The sequence below is a fragment of the Armigeres subalbatus genome, unplaced genomic scaffold (assembly GCF_024139115.2).
Source record: "Armigeres subalbatus isolate Guangzhou_Male unplaced genomic scaffold, GZ_Asu_2 Contig948, whole genome shotgun sequence".
Taxonomy (NCBI): Eukaryota; Metazoa; Arthropoda; class Insecta; order Diptera; family Culicidae; genus Armigeres; species Armigeres subalbatus.
In genome coordinates this window covers 390,987-411,386 of record NW_026943753.1, presented here as the reverse complement: position 1 = coordinate 411,386, position 20,400 = coordinate 390,987, and the positions used below count along the sequence as shown (strand labels likewise).

General features: G+C 39.0%; 2 protein-coding genes across 2 annotated transcripts in view; one reads left to right on the top strand and one right to left on the bottom strand.

Annotated features, from left to right (window-relative positions):
- Positions 1-20,400, bottom strand: part of LOC134204908 (phosphatidate cytidylyltransferase, photoreceptor-specific-like) — a 107,071-nt gene that overhangs the window by 8,715 nt on the left and 77,956 nt on the right. The gene's annotated exons all lie outside the window — the stretch shown is intronic.
- LOC134204907 (cytochrome P450 4C1-like) lies at positions 1,525-13,076 on the top strand. The gene is made up of 4 exons (XM_062679714.1): positions 1,525-2,086; positions 2,151-2,220; positions 2,816-3,336; positions 12,567-13,076. Exons 1-4 carry the CDS (start codon positions 1,543-1,545, stop codon positions 12,908-12,910), a joined length of 1,479 nt encoding a protein of 492 aa, XP_062535698.1. The 5' UTR covers positions 1,525-1,542; the 3' UTR covers positions 12,911-13,076.

The following is a 20,400-nucleotide window of genomic DNA, read 5'->3' as shown; positions in this document are numbered from 1 at the left end:
ATCAAATGTCTTAGAAATGCATGAAACGTCGATGTCTGCTGGTGTCACTTCGAAAAAAAAAATGAAAAACAAAAATTACTTTTTGGGACTTGTTTAAGAGATAACACCACATCTCGACGTTTCATGCATTTCTTAGACATTTGGCATAAAAAATTCCAAAAAGACAATTTTTTTTGAAAAAAAAAATCCGAGGTAACACTAGATCTTGATTTCAATTTCGAAAAATTTATCATGTCCCAAAAAGTAATTTTTTTTTCGAAATAACATTAGATCTAGACGTTTTCTAAGAAATTTGGCTTCAAAAATAAAAATTCGATTTCGTGATTTTCCTGTTCCGTACCAAACACCATCAGATCTCGACGTTCGATGCATTTCTAAGACATTTGGCATAAAAAAAGCGATTTCAAAATTTTCCCGTAGATTGAGTCGATTGGTAAATGTATAACACTATGATGGGTCTGACGGCCTTCTATAGAAAGTTCGTTCTTGGAGTGAAATGATCAAAATCATTTGTTTGAAGCAAATCTTACATGGTGGAAAAGGTGCTCGAAAAACCAAAGGCAAAGTGTACGACCCCAAATAATACACTTTAATGGATGCTACACTCGATTATCATTTACCAAATTCAGGTTCGATCAAATGTCTATTTGACTAAACGTCTTTTCGACCAAATCGCAGTCAATCAAATGACGAACTATAACAAATTATTTGACTGTAAATTTAAAAAGTTAAAATTACGCATTTACACTGATGCTTATCAAAAGATGTGTTCAAACTAACACAGATACTGCATAATTAATAAAAACGTTTACGATTAGCTCGAATGTACATTCCATTATAAACTTGCTGGATCCCGATACTAATTTACGTACCCTTAACCCCTTAGCAAAGATATAATCTTGTTCATTAATATTCAGTAGCCAGGAAATAGGGCGGCAAGGCGAATGGTTAATCGTTCGAAGCGTTTATCGCACCGCAGCTTAAATAACATTGTCATGTCATAAGATATGAAAAATCTATCTCCTCTATTGAAAAATCTCATCTTTAAAATAACAAAAAAGTGGTTAAACGGTTGCATTTGGTTGAATTTCGACCAAATGATTTGATGTTTTTACAGCTCAAGTATTCCATGTACTGAAAATCAAGTGCGTCGGCGGTAATCGTCTCATAGACAGACCAAAAGCAGACGATTATTCCTTCAGTAACTAAGCCGAGTGACTGTATGGATTTGGTCTATGCCAAAATCGATTGCTGCTCATCTTATTGATTTCAGTCATGGACAACGTTTCACAAGTTTCAATTAATTACAGCAATAGTTTATACATGACATAGTCACCCTACGGTATACAAAGCAGATTTCGTTTCAATCCAATTCATTCCCATATGCATGGGAATAACGAGACAGGATTAAAGGTAACATCTAACATACAGCCACCTTCTATTACAAGCAAGAACAAATCATCAATGATCCGGCCCAGTTTATATAAAAAAAAATCCTAAACCAGCCACTTGCCCCATATTTGAAATAGTCTTCGAACAGAAATGGTGCTATCATCAACCGTATTAGCACTTCTCCCAGTGATAGCGCTTCTGGCGCTGTGGTGGAAATTTCGTCGTTTCTATCAAATATCTTCCGAACTGCCGGGGCCCATCAATTATCCGCTGGTCGGTTGCGGTCATCTGTTTTTCGGAAAATCGAACGAGAAACGGTTTGCCATCGTAAATGATTTGACCAGAACGTATCCATCGCCGTGCAGATTTTGGCTCGGCCCTAAACTGTTTGTGTTCATCGATAATGCTGAGGATATTCAAATTGTTTTGAACTCGCCAAATTGCTTAGAAAAGGCTGAACCTTATAGATTCATTAGGAGTGTGAGAGGGCTGTTCACCTCGCCAGTGGATTTATGGAAAGTTCATCGAAAACTGTTATCACCATGTTTCAATAATGCAGGTCTTTTGACAAGTTTTGTGTCAATTTTAAACGAAAAAAGTAAAATACTGGTGCAACGTCTCGAGAAAAGTATTGGAGAAGAATCATATGATGTGTACAACGACATATCCAGATGCACTCTGGATATGATTTGTGGTGAGTGATCAGTATGCACAATGGTTGTTCGTTATGTTTATTCATAAATAATTCTACTCGCCAGCAACTTTTCTGGGAAGCGATTTGAACTTACAAAGCAACAAAGGCACCAAATTGATTAAAGCTGTTGAACAGTAAATATGATTATAGATTGAAAGATTGAGTACCGTCAACTGGGGGGGAGATGATCAATGAGGTGAAGATGATCATTTGATGAGTCAGTCAAAAGTGCAAAATTTTTTTATGAAACGGTAGTCAACAATATTCTCCGTTCAAGTAATGCTACCGCTAGGTAGAAATCCGAGTTTTTCGATTATAATCATGAAAATGTATTTTGTGGAAGAAAAAGAGAGATAGTCATAAATGACGCTATTTTCGTTTCAAATATTGACTTCGTAGACTTCTTTACGTAGTAAATTCAACATTCATACATATAACCTAGTGTATTTTGACTACTAGGTCATAATTATTTGAGTAGAGCTGTCTTGATCAACTTCACCCCAAACCAGATTACTCAAAAAATGTGTGATAATTTAATTTATTTTAATTATTTTTTTAAAATTTCAGAAAACTAAAGTTGTTGATTATTGTAACGTATAGCAGTACATGTTTTGAAAATATTTGTTTCGATTTAAAATGTTATACACATTGTTATTGCATGTTTTGTCTTCAAAATGATCATCTTCCCCCCAGTTGACGGTACATTTAAATAAGTTTTATAATTTTCAGTGGTAGTGAATTGATCAACAATCGTTTTTATAATATTTGGCTCCACCCGGAATGGATTTATCGGAGAACAAAACACTTCAGAGAAGAACAGAAGTGTTTCGAACAGTTTTTTGCTCTGCAACGTGAAGTACTGGAACGTAGGAGAAAAGAACGAACTGAAATTACGAATGATAGCCGCGACCAGAAAAAATCTAACATATTTATAGATCAAGTTATACAAATCTCAGAAGAAACAGGAATATTCGACGATACTGACGTGCGCGACGAAATCTGTACCTTGATCGTAGCAGGAAACGAAACCTCAGCACTGAATCTTTCCACGATTATACTAATGTTAGCGATCCATCAGGAGATTCAAGATGAGGTGCACAACGAAATTGTGAACGTGTTGGAAGGCTGCGATCCAACAATCGATCACCTTGCGAGACTAAAATATACAGAAATGGCAATAAAGGAAGCAATGAGACTGTTTCCTGGTGGGCCTGTATTCGGAAGAAAATGCACTGCCCCGACTTGCATATGTATGTAACGCTTTTCTAATCTAAATTTGTTTGACTAAACGTAGAATAATAACTCATTCTTCCAAGCAGCCCTTACTTTGTACCATTAAATGTGTAAAGACGATCCATAGAAAAATGAATAATGATTCGTAAATAACATCTGATTCTTCCATAAAACGCTACCATAACACTTTGTTCGCTGAGAAAATTGCATTTCTTCGAAATGCATTTTTTATACAATAGAGTAGGATGGTGCAAGATGGGTCGCCTAAGGCGAACCCTCAATGCCTCAAAACAGAAACATTTTAATGTAACCTTTTAACGTGGATCTATAAAAATGCCGAGGCAAGATGGGTCAAACAGCGGGGCAAAATGAGTCACCTTTAAATTCTGCAATTAATATTGTTTTTATTCACAATATTAAATTACACATAGATAGATGAGTTTAATGCCAATGATGTTATTGAATAAAAATGAATTTTAAAGCCTCGGATTGAGAAATGACACTACATTTAAAAATGTCTGTAATTTCTTATGAAAACAAGCCGTCCGAGTATTGCTTTTTAAAGACAAAAAATATACATTTTTAATTAACAAATTAACATCATTATGCTCAAAAGTAACCTTAAAATGATTACATCAGCAATGGAAAATATGTTTTGAATACGAACTATGTCTTCTAGTATGTACTGACCCGTCTTGCCCCATTTGTAAGTTCGTGTTAGAATGTCTAATTTTCGATCAAATTTATTTATTTCAATGCAGTTAGTACAACATCGCCTACATTACTGATAATACTCTCACTATATTAGTAAAAATGTTATAATTTTAGATTACTCGACGAGATTACACGTTTTATAGAAAGTGTGTTTCGCATAAGAAACAATGCTGAAAAATAATTTACCTTGTCATACTCTACCAAAATGAAATTTCATCATCAAATTGAGTGACAATTAAGTAGAACCAAATGATTCCTCCTACAAAGTCAAAATCTCCACATAAAAATGTATACGATGTTCAAAAACGCATCTTGTCCCACCTAACCCTAATAACAAATTTTCCTAAGTCTGATGTCTGTGGCGCAATACGTTTTCACCACAAATGGCTGAAATTTTGGGAATCTAGGTTTGAACAATCTGGCTATCAAATGGTATACAAGGCACGTCATTCAAAGTCAATTTTTCGATTTATGGCAACCACTTTCCCCGTAGTGCTGCGCCGCTCCGAAAATTGTCGGCGGCGATCATTGAGGATTAAGGCGGACATTAATCGGAAAATCGACTTTCACCAATAATTTTTTTTACTATTTTGTTTCGAAAGGAGATAGGGTAGATAACCATTTGGGCAGCACCCCCTATTCCCGCCAGCAACGTTCATTACTCGAGCGCATTCCAACCGAAATACATGTTTTTTAGTACATGGTTAGTTTCTGTCGATATCTAGTGATGTACAAACAATCAAGCCATTTGATTGGAACGCGGTCTAGTTATTTACGTTGCGGACGGGAATAGGGGGTGCTGCCCGAATGGTCCCGCTCCCTACTTAAGATAAGAAAAGCCCAAAACTTCAGGTCCCTACGAGTAATAGTTTTTGAGATATTAGTTATCAAAGTCGAGAAAAGGTAAACAAACGCGGGTTTTCTCTTCAAAAACTTGCTTCACTTCATACTAGGTTTTAAAAGTTTTGCCTAACAACATTTCCCTGATATGACAACATCTTATAAGCTCTAATAAAAGAAGAAAATATTTTTGTCCGCCTGTTTGTATGGGGAGGCCCCATAGCGCATAAATCCACAAAATAACTCAGGAACATCCATAAAGGATAACTACGCTAATATTAATAGGACAATCTGTTTCTTAGAGATGTCCAAAAAAAACAATAATATTACTGCTATTTTTCTATGAACGTGTAACAAATAATCTATATAAATCTCTGGAAAATGATCGTATAAAATTATATTTGATCCAAAAAAATTCCAATTAAAATTAAAAAAAATGACGATTCATCATTTTTGTTAAATAATCCATATTTTTGTAAATATTATCTATTATTTTGGCAATATGATCCATAATGCTTGGAAAGAAGGGCACTAAAACTATATTAATTGATCTACAAAAAATTAAAAATCTTCTAATCATTTTATCAAATTGATGTACCATATCACAAGAATTATGGATCATATGAACAAAACTGTAGGGCTCTTTTTAGTCGTGCGGTAAGACGCGCGGCTACAAAGCAAGACCATGCTGAGGGTGGCTGGGTTCGATTCCCGGCGCCGGTTTAGGCAATTTTCGGTTTGGAAATTGTCTCGACTCGACATAAAAGTATCATCGTGTTAGCCTCATGATATACGAATGCAAAAATGGTTTAGTTGCTAAATGGTTGCAAATAATGGTTGCAAAATGGTAGCTTGGCTTAGAAAACTCGCAGTTAATAACTGTGGCAATGCTGAATGAACACTAAGTAATGTCCCAATGGCACGGTGTGTTTGTCCGAAGAGGCTTATTTTCAAAAAATCAGTATCTCTAAAACACTCACTACACGAAAGTAAGGCCTTTTCCTCTTTCACGTAGGTGCATTTTTATAATGTTCTATCGGGGGTCATTTTTCCATACATTTTGGGGGGGGGGGGGCTAAATCGGCTATCATTTGAGCTTTCTATGGAATTTACACCAAAAATAGTGAAAAAATAATAAAAATTGTTCTAGATCCCCCGATAGAACATTTTAGTTTACCCACTATATGAAAGAGGAGAGCATCTACTCTTACGTGTTGGGTGTTTGAGAGATACTGATTTTTGAAAAATAATGTTTCCCCATAGACACACCGTGAATGGGGAATGTAATGTCAATAAGAAGAAGAAGAATTACTGAATTTAAGGTGACTCGGGGAAGCACTACACACCGTGTTATCTTTCCTATCTTTTGTCTCTTTCTAGCATTATCACCTCGTAACTTTGGAGCGGCATATTTCGGTTTTCAGTTGTTTGATGTAAGTTGTAGAGTTTTTCGGAATAATCAGGTGTTATTCACGGATCGTTTTTCATTTTTTCATGGACCATCCATCCATCTTTTGCCAATTTTCCAAATCTTTGAGCATAAAAAAAATCATCAAAATCTAAGACCAATAGATTATTTTTGATTTACCGATATCGATTTACTGTCATTATTAATGATTCTTATCTCAAGATTATGTTGCCTTTTTTAGACTAATCCGTTGATTTCCTCCAAGGAATTCTTAGGGGAGCGCCGTTTTACAAAATGGTCACTTATTTTTAAATTCTTATCCTTGACATTAACATACCCCCAATTTCATGGAAAACTAAATTTTAAATGATTCTTAGCAGTCTTGCATCAGAATTTGGTTCTGTTTTCTGCAGTGGATCACAAAATTCTTATAGTTTTTCGGGCATTGGTCATCCTTTTGAAAATGGACATGGCCCAGGGTTTGAATTTAAAAAAGAATGAAAAAATCTCTCACTTATCATCTCTCACCGTGAGAGACTATTTCAGAAATACAGTGTAAGCTGTTATGATAAACAACTGATTGGTAAGGAGGGTGGGGTAGCTGACCCCATGATAAATTCGTTTTAAAAAGCTTCAAACGCAGGAGGCACTGGTTCTGATGATGCATTTCAACTTGTTTTACACAGCTGTGCGAAAAAAAATATGGTCTCCAACACATAATGAGCGAGAACAATCCGTTTTATCATCACTTTATAGCGCATAATTTGCGCTAGCAGTTTCGTTCACCGATTCGTGACCCAGTTCGGAAAATCCAAAGTTCAACTCCGAGCCATTCTCTCTTTTGAAAATGGTCCACGGAGAATTATCTAGACGGCATGAGTGCGAAAGAGATGTAGCTTCAGGTGACATGAAGGAAAGGGACATTTTTTTCCTTAAGCCATGTCTCGCCTAATACAATGACATCAATTGGTATGCACAGGTTATTCAAAAAATCTAGAATATTATCAAAATTTCTCAACATTATTCAAACTTTGCTCGAGGGTAACTCGTCACGAATCACCACATTACTAGGTTTTCCATCTACAAGTAACGTTTTATTAATTGACGAGGACAATTGTTTTCCGTATTCTTCTTTTTTGTTGAAGGCCAACTTTTTATCAGATTTGGATCTAAACTCTTTTTATATTCCTTTCTTTATTTGACAGGCACTCTGTGTTACTTAACCGCCACTGTGCCGAGATCTACTGTGATATTCTGCTGTACAGAAGAATCTACACAAAATCTATTTTTAGATTTCCATTACTCGTCCTTGTTATCGTCGCCAGTCCATCTTGTCGTGGGTCCAATTGCGTCCGTTCGTCCATGTCGTGCATCCCAATGATCGTTGCATTGCTCGGTTGCCATTTATCCGGGTACGTTGGAGGAATACCTCCGAGAAGAACAAGTTGTCAGTCGTCATCAGGCAGCCGTGACGATAAGGCGCGTTCCCCAATACGGATTTGGATTTGCTGAAGGGGCTGGACACATGACCATTCGCTTATAAGGCGAACGTGTAGCCAACTACGCTACGAGACCCCCTAAAACATCTCTGTGTGAAACGTTTGTTTGAGAATTTGCATATGTGACATTTTTGCTCAAAAACACGCATTCTGGCAAAAAAAAAAAAACGAAAAAAAAAATGTTCAGGAATATATAAAAAAAATCGTTTGTTCGAGAAACTACATATGGTAGGGGTTCAGCAAAACTGCACCAAGCGGCTTTTTGACTGATTTGTAATATTTTGTTCGCACAAGGAAAACGGAAATCATTTCATATCAGATCAGACGTATATTTGATATCCTCACTTATGGGGTTGGGGGATAATATTGTTGAATTTCACGGGGCACCCCCCAGGATTATGTCTTTTGGTCAAAAAATCAATCCCTTAAAATTTCAGCTCAATCGATTTGTTGCAACACCCAGGAGTTGCGACGCACCTCACATATTAATAAAATAATTTCGAGCAACAATTAGCGCCGGCCCTGAGTCCTATATTATCTATCACCTACAAGTTGATCGGTAATGGTCAGCCTATAGTTACAGTACGGAGCCAGTTCTCGCTAGTACGGTCGAATTATCGGTAGAGAACAGTAAACGTAAGTAGGCCAAATACGTACTTCCAATATCTATCACACACATGTAAATACGCACATTCGTATGGATTAGGCGAACAAATTTATTTTCTTTTCTTCCAAAGGGATTTTTTAACCCTAGAATACCAACCACACTTGGAATAAAGGTTATCAAATCGGAAAATAGTTCTTTGTCTGCCATAACCGTTTTGCTAGCGCAACACGCTTGTTGCATAACTTACTTATGGATCCTGTACACCTCCGGTGGTGCAAAGGGCCGACTTGAAAGATCTCCATCCTGAGCGTTGCCCAGCTATTGCTTTAACCTGTTGCCAGGTTAGATTTCGGTCGATTTCTGTTATTTCTTTATTGAGGCTTCGCCATCATGAGCCTCTTGGCCTCCCTCTTCTGCGATATCCCGCAGGGTTCCAGTCTAATTCTTGTTTACAGATTTTTTTTCCCGCCCCTACGTAGAGAGTGGTCGAGCCTCTGGTGACAACGACGATGGAGCTCGTTGTTTTAGATCCGATTGTGAGGTCACCCGCCCGAATTATATACCGCAATTATCTGTTGATGAAAACCTGCAGCCGTTGAGTGTTCTTCACTGATACACACCATGTTTCGCTAGCGTATAACAGCACAGATTTCACGTTAGAGTTGAAAATACGTATTTTGGTGCGTTCACTTATCTGCCTGTTTTTCCAGATATTTCTAAACTCGCAAAGGCAGCCCTTGCTTTCTTGATCCGTGCGCCTATGTCGATCTTGGTACCGCCGTCTGACGCCATTTGGCTACCAAGATATTGGAAGCTTTCAACATTCTCCACTGGTTGCCCGGCTACTGTGAAACTGGAAGGAGTCACCGTGTTTACATCCAACGATTTGGTTTTGTTGACGTTGATGACTAAACCTGCCGAAGAGGAGCGCTCGGCAAGGTCGTTGAGCTTACTCTGCATATCAGAGCGCCGTTGAGCGAGGAGTGCAACATCATCCGCCAATTCGAAGTCATTTAGGTGCTCCATGGTTATAGGCTGCCATAACAGCCCGCGGTTTGGTTCACGGTCAATCGCATCTACCAGAATCTCGTCGATTACGATGAGGAACAGTAACGGTGATAGAATACATCCTTGCCTCACACCAGCTACGACCCGGATAGGGTCGGACAAGACCCCATTGTGCAGCACTCTATACGAGAAGGCCTCGTACTGAGCCTCGATGAGGCCGATGATTTTCTCAGGAACCCCCTTGCGTCTCTGGGCGCCCCACATATTCTCGTGATTGAGACGATTCGTAGCCAATGAATACCAAGTAAAGGGACTCTTGGAATTCATTGACCTGCTCCAGAATGATGCGGAGCGTGACAATATGGTCCACACAGGATCTTCCGGCACGGAATCCGGCTTGCTGCCGCCGGAGAGTCGCATCGATCTTCTCCTGAATCCGGGCTAGGATAATTTTGCACAGAACTTTGAGAACGGTACACAACAACATAATGCCTCGCCAGTTATCGCATACAGTCAGGTCACCCTTTTTGGGCACCTTCACTAAGATACCTTGCATCCAGTCGACCGGGAAAGTTGCGGTGTCCCAGATATTACGAAATAAACGATGCAGTAGTTGAGCGGATGTCATGGGGTCAGCTTTCAGCATCTCGGCTGATATGCGATCGACCCCTGGGGCTTTATTCGATTTCATGCATGTTTGAATCTCTAGCAGTGATGGAGCTTCGGTATTGACGCGTGTTATACGTCGGATCCTAGGCAGATCATGCCGAGGTGGTGATGGCCTGGCTGGCACTTGAAAAAGTTGTTCGAAGTGCTCGAACCAGCGTTTTAGCTGGTCAGTTGGGTCGGTCAATAACTGATCATTCGCGTCTTTCACAGGCATCGTTGCATTTATCTTCGCCCCGCTTAAGCGTCGTGAGATATCGTAGAGGAGGCGAATGTCCCCGGTTGCAGCGGCTCTCTCTCCTTCGTCGGCCAGAGAGTCTGCCCACGCTTGCTTGTCCCGTCGACATGAGCGTTTTACTTCCTTCTCAAGAGCCGCGTATCGTTGACGGGCTAAGACTTTGGCTCCTCTGGTTTTCGATCGCTCTATCGCGGCTTTGGCTTCTCTTCGCTCCTCTATCTTTCTCCAGGTCTCATCAGTGATCCATTGTTTTCTCTGGGTGCGTAGTTCGCCCAGATTATTCTCGCTGGTGGTGATGAAGGCATTCTTGATGGCGGTCCATTGGTCTTCCACGCTGCCACCTTCCGGAATATTTGCAGCACGCGTATCCAGTTCTTCAACGAAGGACCGTTTCACCGTGGCATCTTCCAGTCGGCGTGTGTTGAATCGTCGTCCAACTCTTTCCTCCTGCCGACGAATCCGCGCAATGCGCAGGCGTATTTCGCCGATGAGGAGGTGATGATCAGACGCAATATCGGCACTACGTTTATTCCGTACATCAAGAAGGCTCCGTTTCCATTTTCGGCTGATGAAGATGTGGTCGATTTGATTTTCTGTAAAGCCGTCACGGGAGACCCACGTGACCTTGTGAACCGGTCGATGAGGGAAGAGCGATCCCCCGATCACCATGGCGTTATTACCACAAAATTCTGCGAACAGCTCTCCGTTTTCGCTCATTTCCCCGAGACCATGGCGTCCCAGAATGCGCTCATGGTTCGAGTTATCGGATCCGATCTTCGCATTGAAGTCGCCCAAACAGATCTTGATATCACCCTTCGGAATACTATCTACGACGGCATTGAGTTGACTGTAGAAGTTCTCTTTGTCTTGCAGATCGGCAGCATCGGTTGGCGCATAACATTGGATTATAGTAAGGTTTCGGACCCGTGTTCCAAATCTGGCAACGATTATCCTTTCACTTATAGGTTCCCACTTCATAAGCGCAGAGGGTGCCTGAGCGCTTAGTAGGAAGCCAACTCCGCGATGCCGGGGAGCGTGTTCACCTCGTAAACCATGGTACTCTGCAGAGTATAGCAGAACTTGTCCCGACGATGGCGTTCTGAGTTCTCCATAGTTTGGTCAACGGACTTCACTCAGTCCCAAGATCTCAAGCTTCATGCAGCGTGCCTCATTGGTAAGTTGTGCCAATTTACCCTGCTGGGCTAGGGTTAAAACGATCCTTGTTCCTATTCGTGTCCGTTGTTTCGTGCTTAGAGTCGTCGCCGTAAAATCAGTCCGTATTCTTTCATTATCGGATTCTGGAACAAATTGATGTTTCGGGAACAGTAGGTTGTTGGCCCAAGGTTCCTTATCCACTGGGATGAGGCTGCCATCTTAGGTATAGCTTCCGGGGAATAGCATTTCATACTCAGCAGCTGGTTGCCAGAACAGACGCTGTTGGAGCTCCACCTCCTTGGTGAACAGACGCTCGGTCAGTCGGGTCAAATTTATTTAAAGTCCCACCCAACACCAGGACTAGGCTAGTGCGCTTTGAGCGGCACACGGTCGCTTTGATAGGGCCTTGTTGCATAAGCTGGCGCATTTGACACTCATTCGATCTGGAAATTGGTTCTGATTGCTCGATTGAGCTCAGAATTGCCAAAACGGGTGTTAATATGTTACAGAACAATTCCACCGTGGAATTCGACAACTTTTTGTTTCCTGGGCAAGTCTCCAGTCTCCAAGTAGCTTTGCCAGCAAAGGCGTAGGATTGCCAATCAGGAGATGGCGAGTCATCGGCAGCCATAGCAGTACCCACTTACCCCGTATTTTCACTTGCCCCGGAGTACCTTATTCCTTTTTTTCTAGTTCCCGAGAGCGAATAAAGGCGTAAAGCGCATACACTCCGTATAGCGCAAAGCAGACCCATTTGTATATTGATTCCATGTACAGGTCAGACTTACTTGCGATTCACGGCAGGTATATTTTCAATAAATGAAGTTCAAGAAACTTCTGCTCTATATCTCGATGCTTCCTTGAGTCAATACGCCCTCCACCCCGAAATCAAAATCATCGTCTTATGGCAACTGATTATTATATATTAAGTTATCGAAATTTGTTTTAAATTGTTGTGTATTCTTCCAGTCCAGTTCCTGCTAGTTAACGAATTCAAAAATTCAATTTTGTGTGCAAAGTTCTCAGAACCAATACATCTGGCGTTCAGTCAAACAAATGGTCTTGCAGTTCATCTGTTTCATAACACTCAATCGATTATTTCCCAATTCCAGCGAAATCTGTCATTCCAGAAGGGACCAACATTATTCTGGGGATCTACAACGTGCACCGAAATCCGAAGCACTGGGGAACCAACGTGGATTCCTTTGACCCGGATCGCTTCCTCCCAGAGAGGGTTGCGGCGCGGCACCCTTACGCGTTCCTTCCATTCAGCGCTGGATTACGCAACTGCGTGGGTCACAAGTACGCTATCATGGATATGAAGATAATACTATGCTATTTGTTGCGCTCGTACCGGTTCCGCTCGCCTCTGAAAATGGACGAGTTGCAGCTCACAATGAGTGTCACACTGAAGATTACGAACAGACAAGTGGCGATCGAACGAAGAGGCGAGTAGCGGTCATATGGGAAGAGATACTACTTAGCAATTAAACATGAACCTAGCATGTAATTTGTGGGAAATAAATTAAGGGATCGCGCTTGCGCTTGTTAGAGCACAGTTACTGGGAAATATATGTATTAAAATGTTTGATTATATGCCTGATATTGCTAATATAAAGTTCTTAATATTATGATTTTATTCACACACCGTTTCTGAAAACTTCAGTGGAATCACGTAAAACATTATCAAAACACTTTATACGAGTATCGTATGCATTTGCTACTGATGATGATAATATACCCTTCCTTCACTTCCTCAAAAGTATTACGCAATTCAGCGATAGCACCACATTACATTGCTTGTTTCATCATCTATTTAGTCGTGAGAATAGTGAAGCGTGCCACTTGATAATAACGCAACAATTATACAAATAGTTTTAACAAATATGAACAGCACAATGGGAACGAGCTACAACTAGAAAAGAAAAAGAATTTGTACGATATTACAACTAGCTCAATTACTATCCGTGAGCATTACAAACCGGGTGTAACTCAAAACTGATTAAGCTGTCCTTAAATGCGTGTATTTACTATGTAGGAATTCTTCTTCTTATTGGCATTACATCCCCACACTGGGACAGAGCCGCCTCGCAGCTTAGTGTTCATTGAGCACTTTCACAGTTATTAACTGCGAGGTTTCTAAGCTAGGTTACCATTTTTACATTCATATATCGTGAGGCCAACACGATGATACTTTTATGCCCAGAGAAGTCAAGGCAATTTCCAATCCGAAAATTGCCCAGACCGGCGTCGGGAATCGAACCCAGTCACCCTCAGCATGGTCTTGCTTTGTAGCCGCTCGTCTTACCGCACGGGTAAGGAGGGCCCCGTGGGAGGGCTATGTAGGGCTATTAAATAAAAATAATAAATCCAGCAAAATATAGGATTGATATTAGATTGGCATTGCCAATCGTACTATGTACAACAATTACTTGATAGACTTCTTCTTCTTCAAGGCTTTTCGGAAACCTATGGCTTATGGCATTCCACTTATAGTTGACTCTCAACCAGTGTTGGGAAAAACTAAAAATATCTTTTTAAAAGAAATTTATCATGGAGTATAGCCCCCAGAATCAGTTAATTATCGTATAGTCGAATGTCGAGTTTTTAAACCGGGTTTGGGAAATTAGTACAATGTCGGGTACGGGTTTGAGAAATAAAATATCGAATATTTTTTTATTCGTTTCTGGTTAATTTGAGGCTTTTTCGTTATTTGGGCCTACATCCTTTTTAATGTAAAAAGAAATATAAAATATCTAGTTCGAGTTTTCCGGCAAAAAAAATAGTTCGGGCCCAACTCGGGTTTAAATAGTTGAATTGATTCGGGTTCGGGTCAGATACGAGTTTGGTAAGATTTTTTATTTCGGTTTCGGGTCGGGTCTGGGTTTGAAAGGAATTTATGAATCAGGTTCGGGTTAGGTTCGGGTTTGCAAAATGTGAAATCCGACCATCTCTATTATCGTGACAGCTGAGCTTTCGAAAAATGTATTTCACGGCATGCTACCCATCTAGGGAAAAGCATGAGCAGGATGACCATACAGTTGCTACTCCGTGATTGACCAGAACGATCGAAGTTGCACAACGAACCAATAGATGAAGACTGGGAATGGCTTCACATCATCAATGTGCACAATGCGAGAGTTCTGTTATTCAGAGTCAATAACGGCGCCGGCCACGTCCTTATGGTTATCGAGGAAAGGCAGGAATATTTGTGTGACATTCGTTGTTACTAGAGACCGAGAACACCTCTGCATCTACACGAATGTCACAGGAGTTGGACGTTGTTCGTAAGGAATGGTAAGGATTAAAGTAACATAGGTCTAGGTTCACATTGGTATGCGATATGGTCTATGAAACTGTAGACAATAAACATACTGACACTACTACAACATGGACAGAATTATTAAGATACAGTTTTACTTAGTATAAAAACGAGTATTATCTCATTTCGTGTTCTATCACTCGTAAGAAATATAAAGCAAAGAGGAAGAAACATCAAATGAAATAATATATGAAACTTGTACAGTATTGGGTTCATTACCAATAACATGTTCCCATATCAATCATACAAATTTGTAAAATGAGCGATTTCGTCGCAATAGAGAACCATTTGGACAGCACCCCCTATTCCCGTCAGCAACGTTCATTACTCGAGCGCAACTCATTACTTAGTGCATGGTTAGTTTCTGTCGATAATCAGTGATGTACAAACGATCAAGCCATTTGGTTGGAACGCGGTCGAGTTATTAACGTTGCGGACGGAAATAGGGGGTGCTGCCCAAATGGTCCCGCTCCCTATGTGTCGTTTTCGTGTCGAAAAGAAAAAAAGAAAGATAATGGTTTCCACTTAGCCTTGGGATAACCTTTCCGTAGATTGCAAGTTCGATTGTCGATCCCGGGCTAGCATGTGCGGGGACCTCCTTAGCCGTGCGGAAAGATGCACGGCTACAAAGCAAGACCATGCTGAGAGTGGCTGGGTTCGATTCCCGATGCCGGTCTAGACAATTTTCGGATTGGAAATTGCCTCGACTTCCCTGGGCATAAAAGTATCATCGTGTTAGACTCATGATATACGAATGCAGAAATGGTAGGGTATCCAATCATGGTTCGAACCAAATGGCAGGAATCAGATGAGCCTTCAGAACAAAGTTCATTTATTTCATTATAGAGACATGTAACAGCTGCGAACTCTAGTTTATATGGAAGCTAATTCATTATCTTTCTAAAAACATCCTGGGTTCACTTATTTATGCATAGTTTCATTGAAAAAACCTAATAATTACATAACTTTGATTCGTACCATGGTTTAAACTACACTGTTCCATGGTTTGAACTAAATTCGTATCATGGTTTGAACTACAGTTCAGCAGCTCCTAAATATAATACTAATTACATGCATGAAACGCTGAAGAAACCTAAAGAAAAGCAAATTTATTTGACTATTCATCTTCTCGCATTAGATTACTAACTCAAAACGTGTAAAAATCGTCTAAATTATCGATATAAAAATTGCAATTTTTTCATATTGGAAATGTATACAAAATGCTTCAGCTAGGCGCATGCAGCGCCCCTAGCGGATAGTAGAAGAACATGACTGCATTTACAAGTTCAAATCACGATAAATTTTAGTTCAAACCATGATCAGATTTTACCTTGTACAAATGTTGCTATTTTAACTATTTAGAACTGATTTTCAATTGTACGATGATGTCAATCGATTACAGATGAAAATGGCTTTCTTTTTATATATTGACCTCACTTCTGTGTCATGAAATGCATCCATTATGAGCTTTTTTAGATTGTGCTACTGGTGGGGGATTTTAGCGCACATTCAGAACGTTTTTAAATCAAAGCGATTTGTTTACTTAAACAATATATACGCAAGTTTAAACGAACTCTATCCCTTTCAGTATACCTAAATATGCCATTCATACTGTTTTAGGTTAATTTTCTGTTAATGAGATGGTAATTTCGACTGATTTCAAAATAATTCAAACCATGATACGATTTTCACTAGTTCAAACCATTATTGAATACCCTAACTAGGCTTAGAAACTGTGGAAGTGCCTAATGAACACTGCGAGGTGGCAATGTCCCAATGGGGGATGTAATGCCAATGAATAAGAGAGAGATCTAGCATATTTTCGGGTGGTAAACATTCTCGACACTCTGGGCATAAATGTATCTTATGTGGCAAGCACAATGCACTATGATCCAGGATACAGATTTTCGCGGAAAGATGCATTTTACGCCAAAACTATATTAAAAAAAAATTGTTGGTCTACAAAATTGTTCGAAATAGTAAGGCCATCATATAAAAAAAATAGAAAATATTTTTTTTTATTTCTCAGAATAATGACATGTTATGTTCTACAAAGTTATAGCGTAGCTTATTTCAATCAATTTTGCTTAAAATTTTTTTTCTGTAGCTCTTAAGTTGGCTGATTTAGAGCGATTTTACCTAATTGGGTTAGGGTGTAGCTAAAAAAAACAGTATTTTTTATCTACTTTTCTTATTTTAGATTTTTTGAAAAAGTCGACTTCAGGTGACTTTTAGAGCTCAAAATATTGCAACTTTTGATGGGTTAATATGCTCAATATCTTTTTCCGATCAAAAGTTATAATCGTTTTTCTGTCAAAATTACATTTTTTCATAGGATTAAGTTGATATCTCCGGTTAGGGCAGACCAAAAAATATATTCACTCGGCATCTGAAAGAGAAGTTAATATTCTTTATTATGTCAAAAAATTAGGGATATGTTATTTTTTTATCTCAAGTTTCACCAATTTTACTAAAATCATGTTTTTTTTTAAATAAATTGATATAATTCGACAACGAAAGAAGATACAGACGATATTCTTATAGCAAAACATGCGTTTTAAAAAGCCCCAAAAGTCTTCAGAAGGTGACATCCGTGAAAAATAAAAAATGAAATGAGCAGATCATAAATATTTTTTTTGAGGGACACCCTAATCCTGGTAAGTAAAATTACTCTAAGCAAGTGAGCTTAAGAGCTACATAAAAAGTTTATATAGCAAAGTTGATTGGAAAAAGCTGCGCTACAACTTTGTAGAACATTTTATGACAGTATTTCACAAAATAAAAAAAATAAAATCATTTTTATAAAACGGCCTACCCTATTGTTCAGTAACTCTATAATAAGGGCTCAAGTATCCAGAACAACTTTGTAGAACAAATTTTGTTTCTTAAAAGTACGCATCAGGCCGGAAATGCATCTTTTCTCGTAAATCTTGCAATACGGTGATAATGTAAAACTTATAAAAAGTGTTAAAGCTGTAGATTTTTTATTTTTCCTTTCTCACAAATATCATCCTCTGAAGACTTCTGGGGCTTTTCAAGACGTGTATTTTGCCATAAGAACATCGTCTGAATCTTCTTCCGTTGTCGAGTTATATTAATTTATTTTAAAAAAACATGATTTTAGTAAAATTTATTAAACTTGAGATAAAAGATAACATATTCCCAATTTTTTGACATAATGAGGAATATAAATTTCTCTTTCAAATGCCGTGTAAACATATGTTTTTGGTTTTCCCTAATAGGAGATATCAACTTTTGAAGAAAATGTAATTTTGACAGAAAAACGATTATAACTTTTGACTATTTTGAGCTCTAAAAGTCATCTGAAGACGACTTTTTCGAGAAATCTAAAACAAAAAACCCAGATTAATCCACCTAGCGGCGATGATGCCTTTCTCGTGCATCGTACAATGTACTGAAAAAATCACATGGGAAAGGTCAAAAAAGCACTTTAGGGGGATAGATCGCATATTTTCTATCATTTTGCATGTTTTTGCATTAATTACTATGCATTCCCACCATTCTTGAAAAAAATTTTTTCGATTTTGAAATTTTTTTCCAAGGGGGACCCTTGGTTAAAACAACGATTTTTCAATTATTCCGAAATGCAATATCCGATCGGGCCAATTTTCAATAGCAAACAATAGGACCGCATTCCCCATCGAATGCAACTTGTTGCGAGTAAATCGGATAATGCTTAGTTCCAAAAAGTGTGTCTACAAAATTTGTACACATACACACACACACAGACATACAGACACACAAACAGACATCACCTCAATTCGTCGAGCTGAGTCGATTGGTATATAACACTATGGGTCTCCGAGCCTTCTATAAAAATTTTGTTTTTGGAGTGAACATATAGCCTTTACGTATACTTAGTATACGAGAAAGGCAAAAAGTAGATCAAAAATACTGTTTTTTCGAGGTACACCCTAATCCAATTAGGCAAAATTGCTCTAAATCAGCCAACTTAAGAGCCAGAGAAATTTTTTTTAGCAAAATTGATTGGAATAAGCTATGCTACAACTTTGTAGAACATAACATGTCAATATTCCGAGAAATAAAAAAAAAATTAATTTTTGTATATGATGTGCCACTCTATTTTTTGGTAGAACCATAATGATGGCCGTACTATTTCGAACAATTTTGTAGAACTACAGTTTTTTCTAAAAAAAAGTTTAGGCGTAAAATGCATCTTTCCTCGTAAATCTGTATCCTGGACCATAGTGCAATGCATTGCATACACTAATAACACAGACAAACATGCATAACACATTGAACATGCACTCATCAATTTCATCGTTATTCAAACGCCAACGACATCTGTTGATTTCAGTTAGTTGGGCAAATCACGAACCAGATGGCGGTAGTGAGCAAACGTCAAACTCGAGCAAATCCGATGCGCGCGCCACGAGTGATCGATTGGCCAACTAATGATTATTTGAATCGACCAGTAAATCATTGAACGATGGAAATTTGACGAGTGTTATGTCTGTTTGTCTGTGCTAATAAGTTGAAAAACAGGCCATGATCTAGTTAAAATGTAGAGCCATTTAGAGGAAAACATAAAAGTTTGAACTCAAATTCATTGTTTTTGATGGTGATTGATATGGGTACATGAGATTAATTCAAGGAGCAGTAAACCTATAGACGCTGAGAAAATGAAACCGGAGAGAGATCGCATAGAAATAAAAGTTAGAAATATGTTCAATCAAAGTTAATTGCCTATTTCCGGGGATTAAACCACCCGACTTGGACGTTAATTTACAATGTTATGAAAACTCATATGTGGATATGTACGTTATGTGGAAGATATTGATTTGGAAAATGTATTGGAGGTAACCACTTTCCCTTCGATGGACTTGAACCCATGACCCTACAGTACGCTAGACTGGTGCTTTAACCAACTAAGCTACAAAGGACCTCCGTCGGCCTTCGCAACCTAGCGGCTACTGAACGAGCTCGAGAAAGTGGTTACCTCCAATACATTTTCCAAATCAATATCTTCCACATAACGTACATATTCACATATGAGTTTTCATAACATTGTAAATTAACGTCCAAGTCGGGTGGTTTAATCCCCGGAAATAGGCAATTAACTTTGATTGAGCTGAACCTGAGTTGCGTGCTCTTGCCTACGCAATGCGGTCGGGTCTGAGCTTGACGACCGACTGGCAAATAGCTTACACAACCTCACTTGATCAGTACAGTTGCTGATGAAGTATGTGTACAGCCGCCAGACATTCTAAATACTCACGCTCCTCTAATGTGGACGTGTACTATACACATGTGGAAGTATTGGCTTGAGAAAATGGATTGCGAGTGATTTGACTATGTGTCCAATTTGGGAATCTCGAGCTCGTTCAGTAGCCGCTAGGTTGCGAAGGCCGACGGAGGTCCTTCGTAGCTTAGTTGGTTAAAGCACCAGTCTAGCGTACTGTAGGGTCATGGGTTCGAGTCCCATCGAAGGGAAAGTGGTTACCTCCAATACATTTTCCAAATCAATATCTTCCACATAACGTACATATCCACATATAAGTTTTCATAGAAATATGTTCCAGTATTCTATTTGGTCTATAATTATTAGCGATTAAAATAAATGTGTAATTGTTTGACATTGT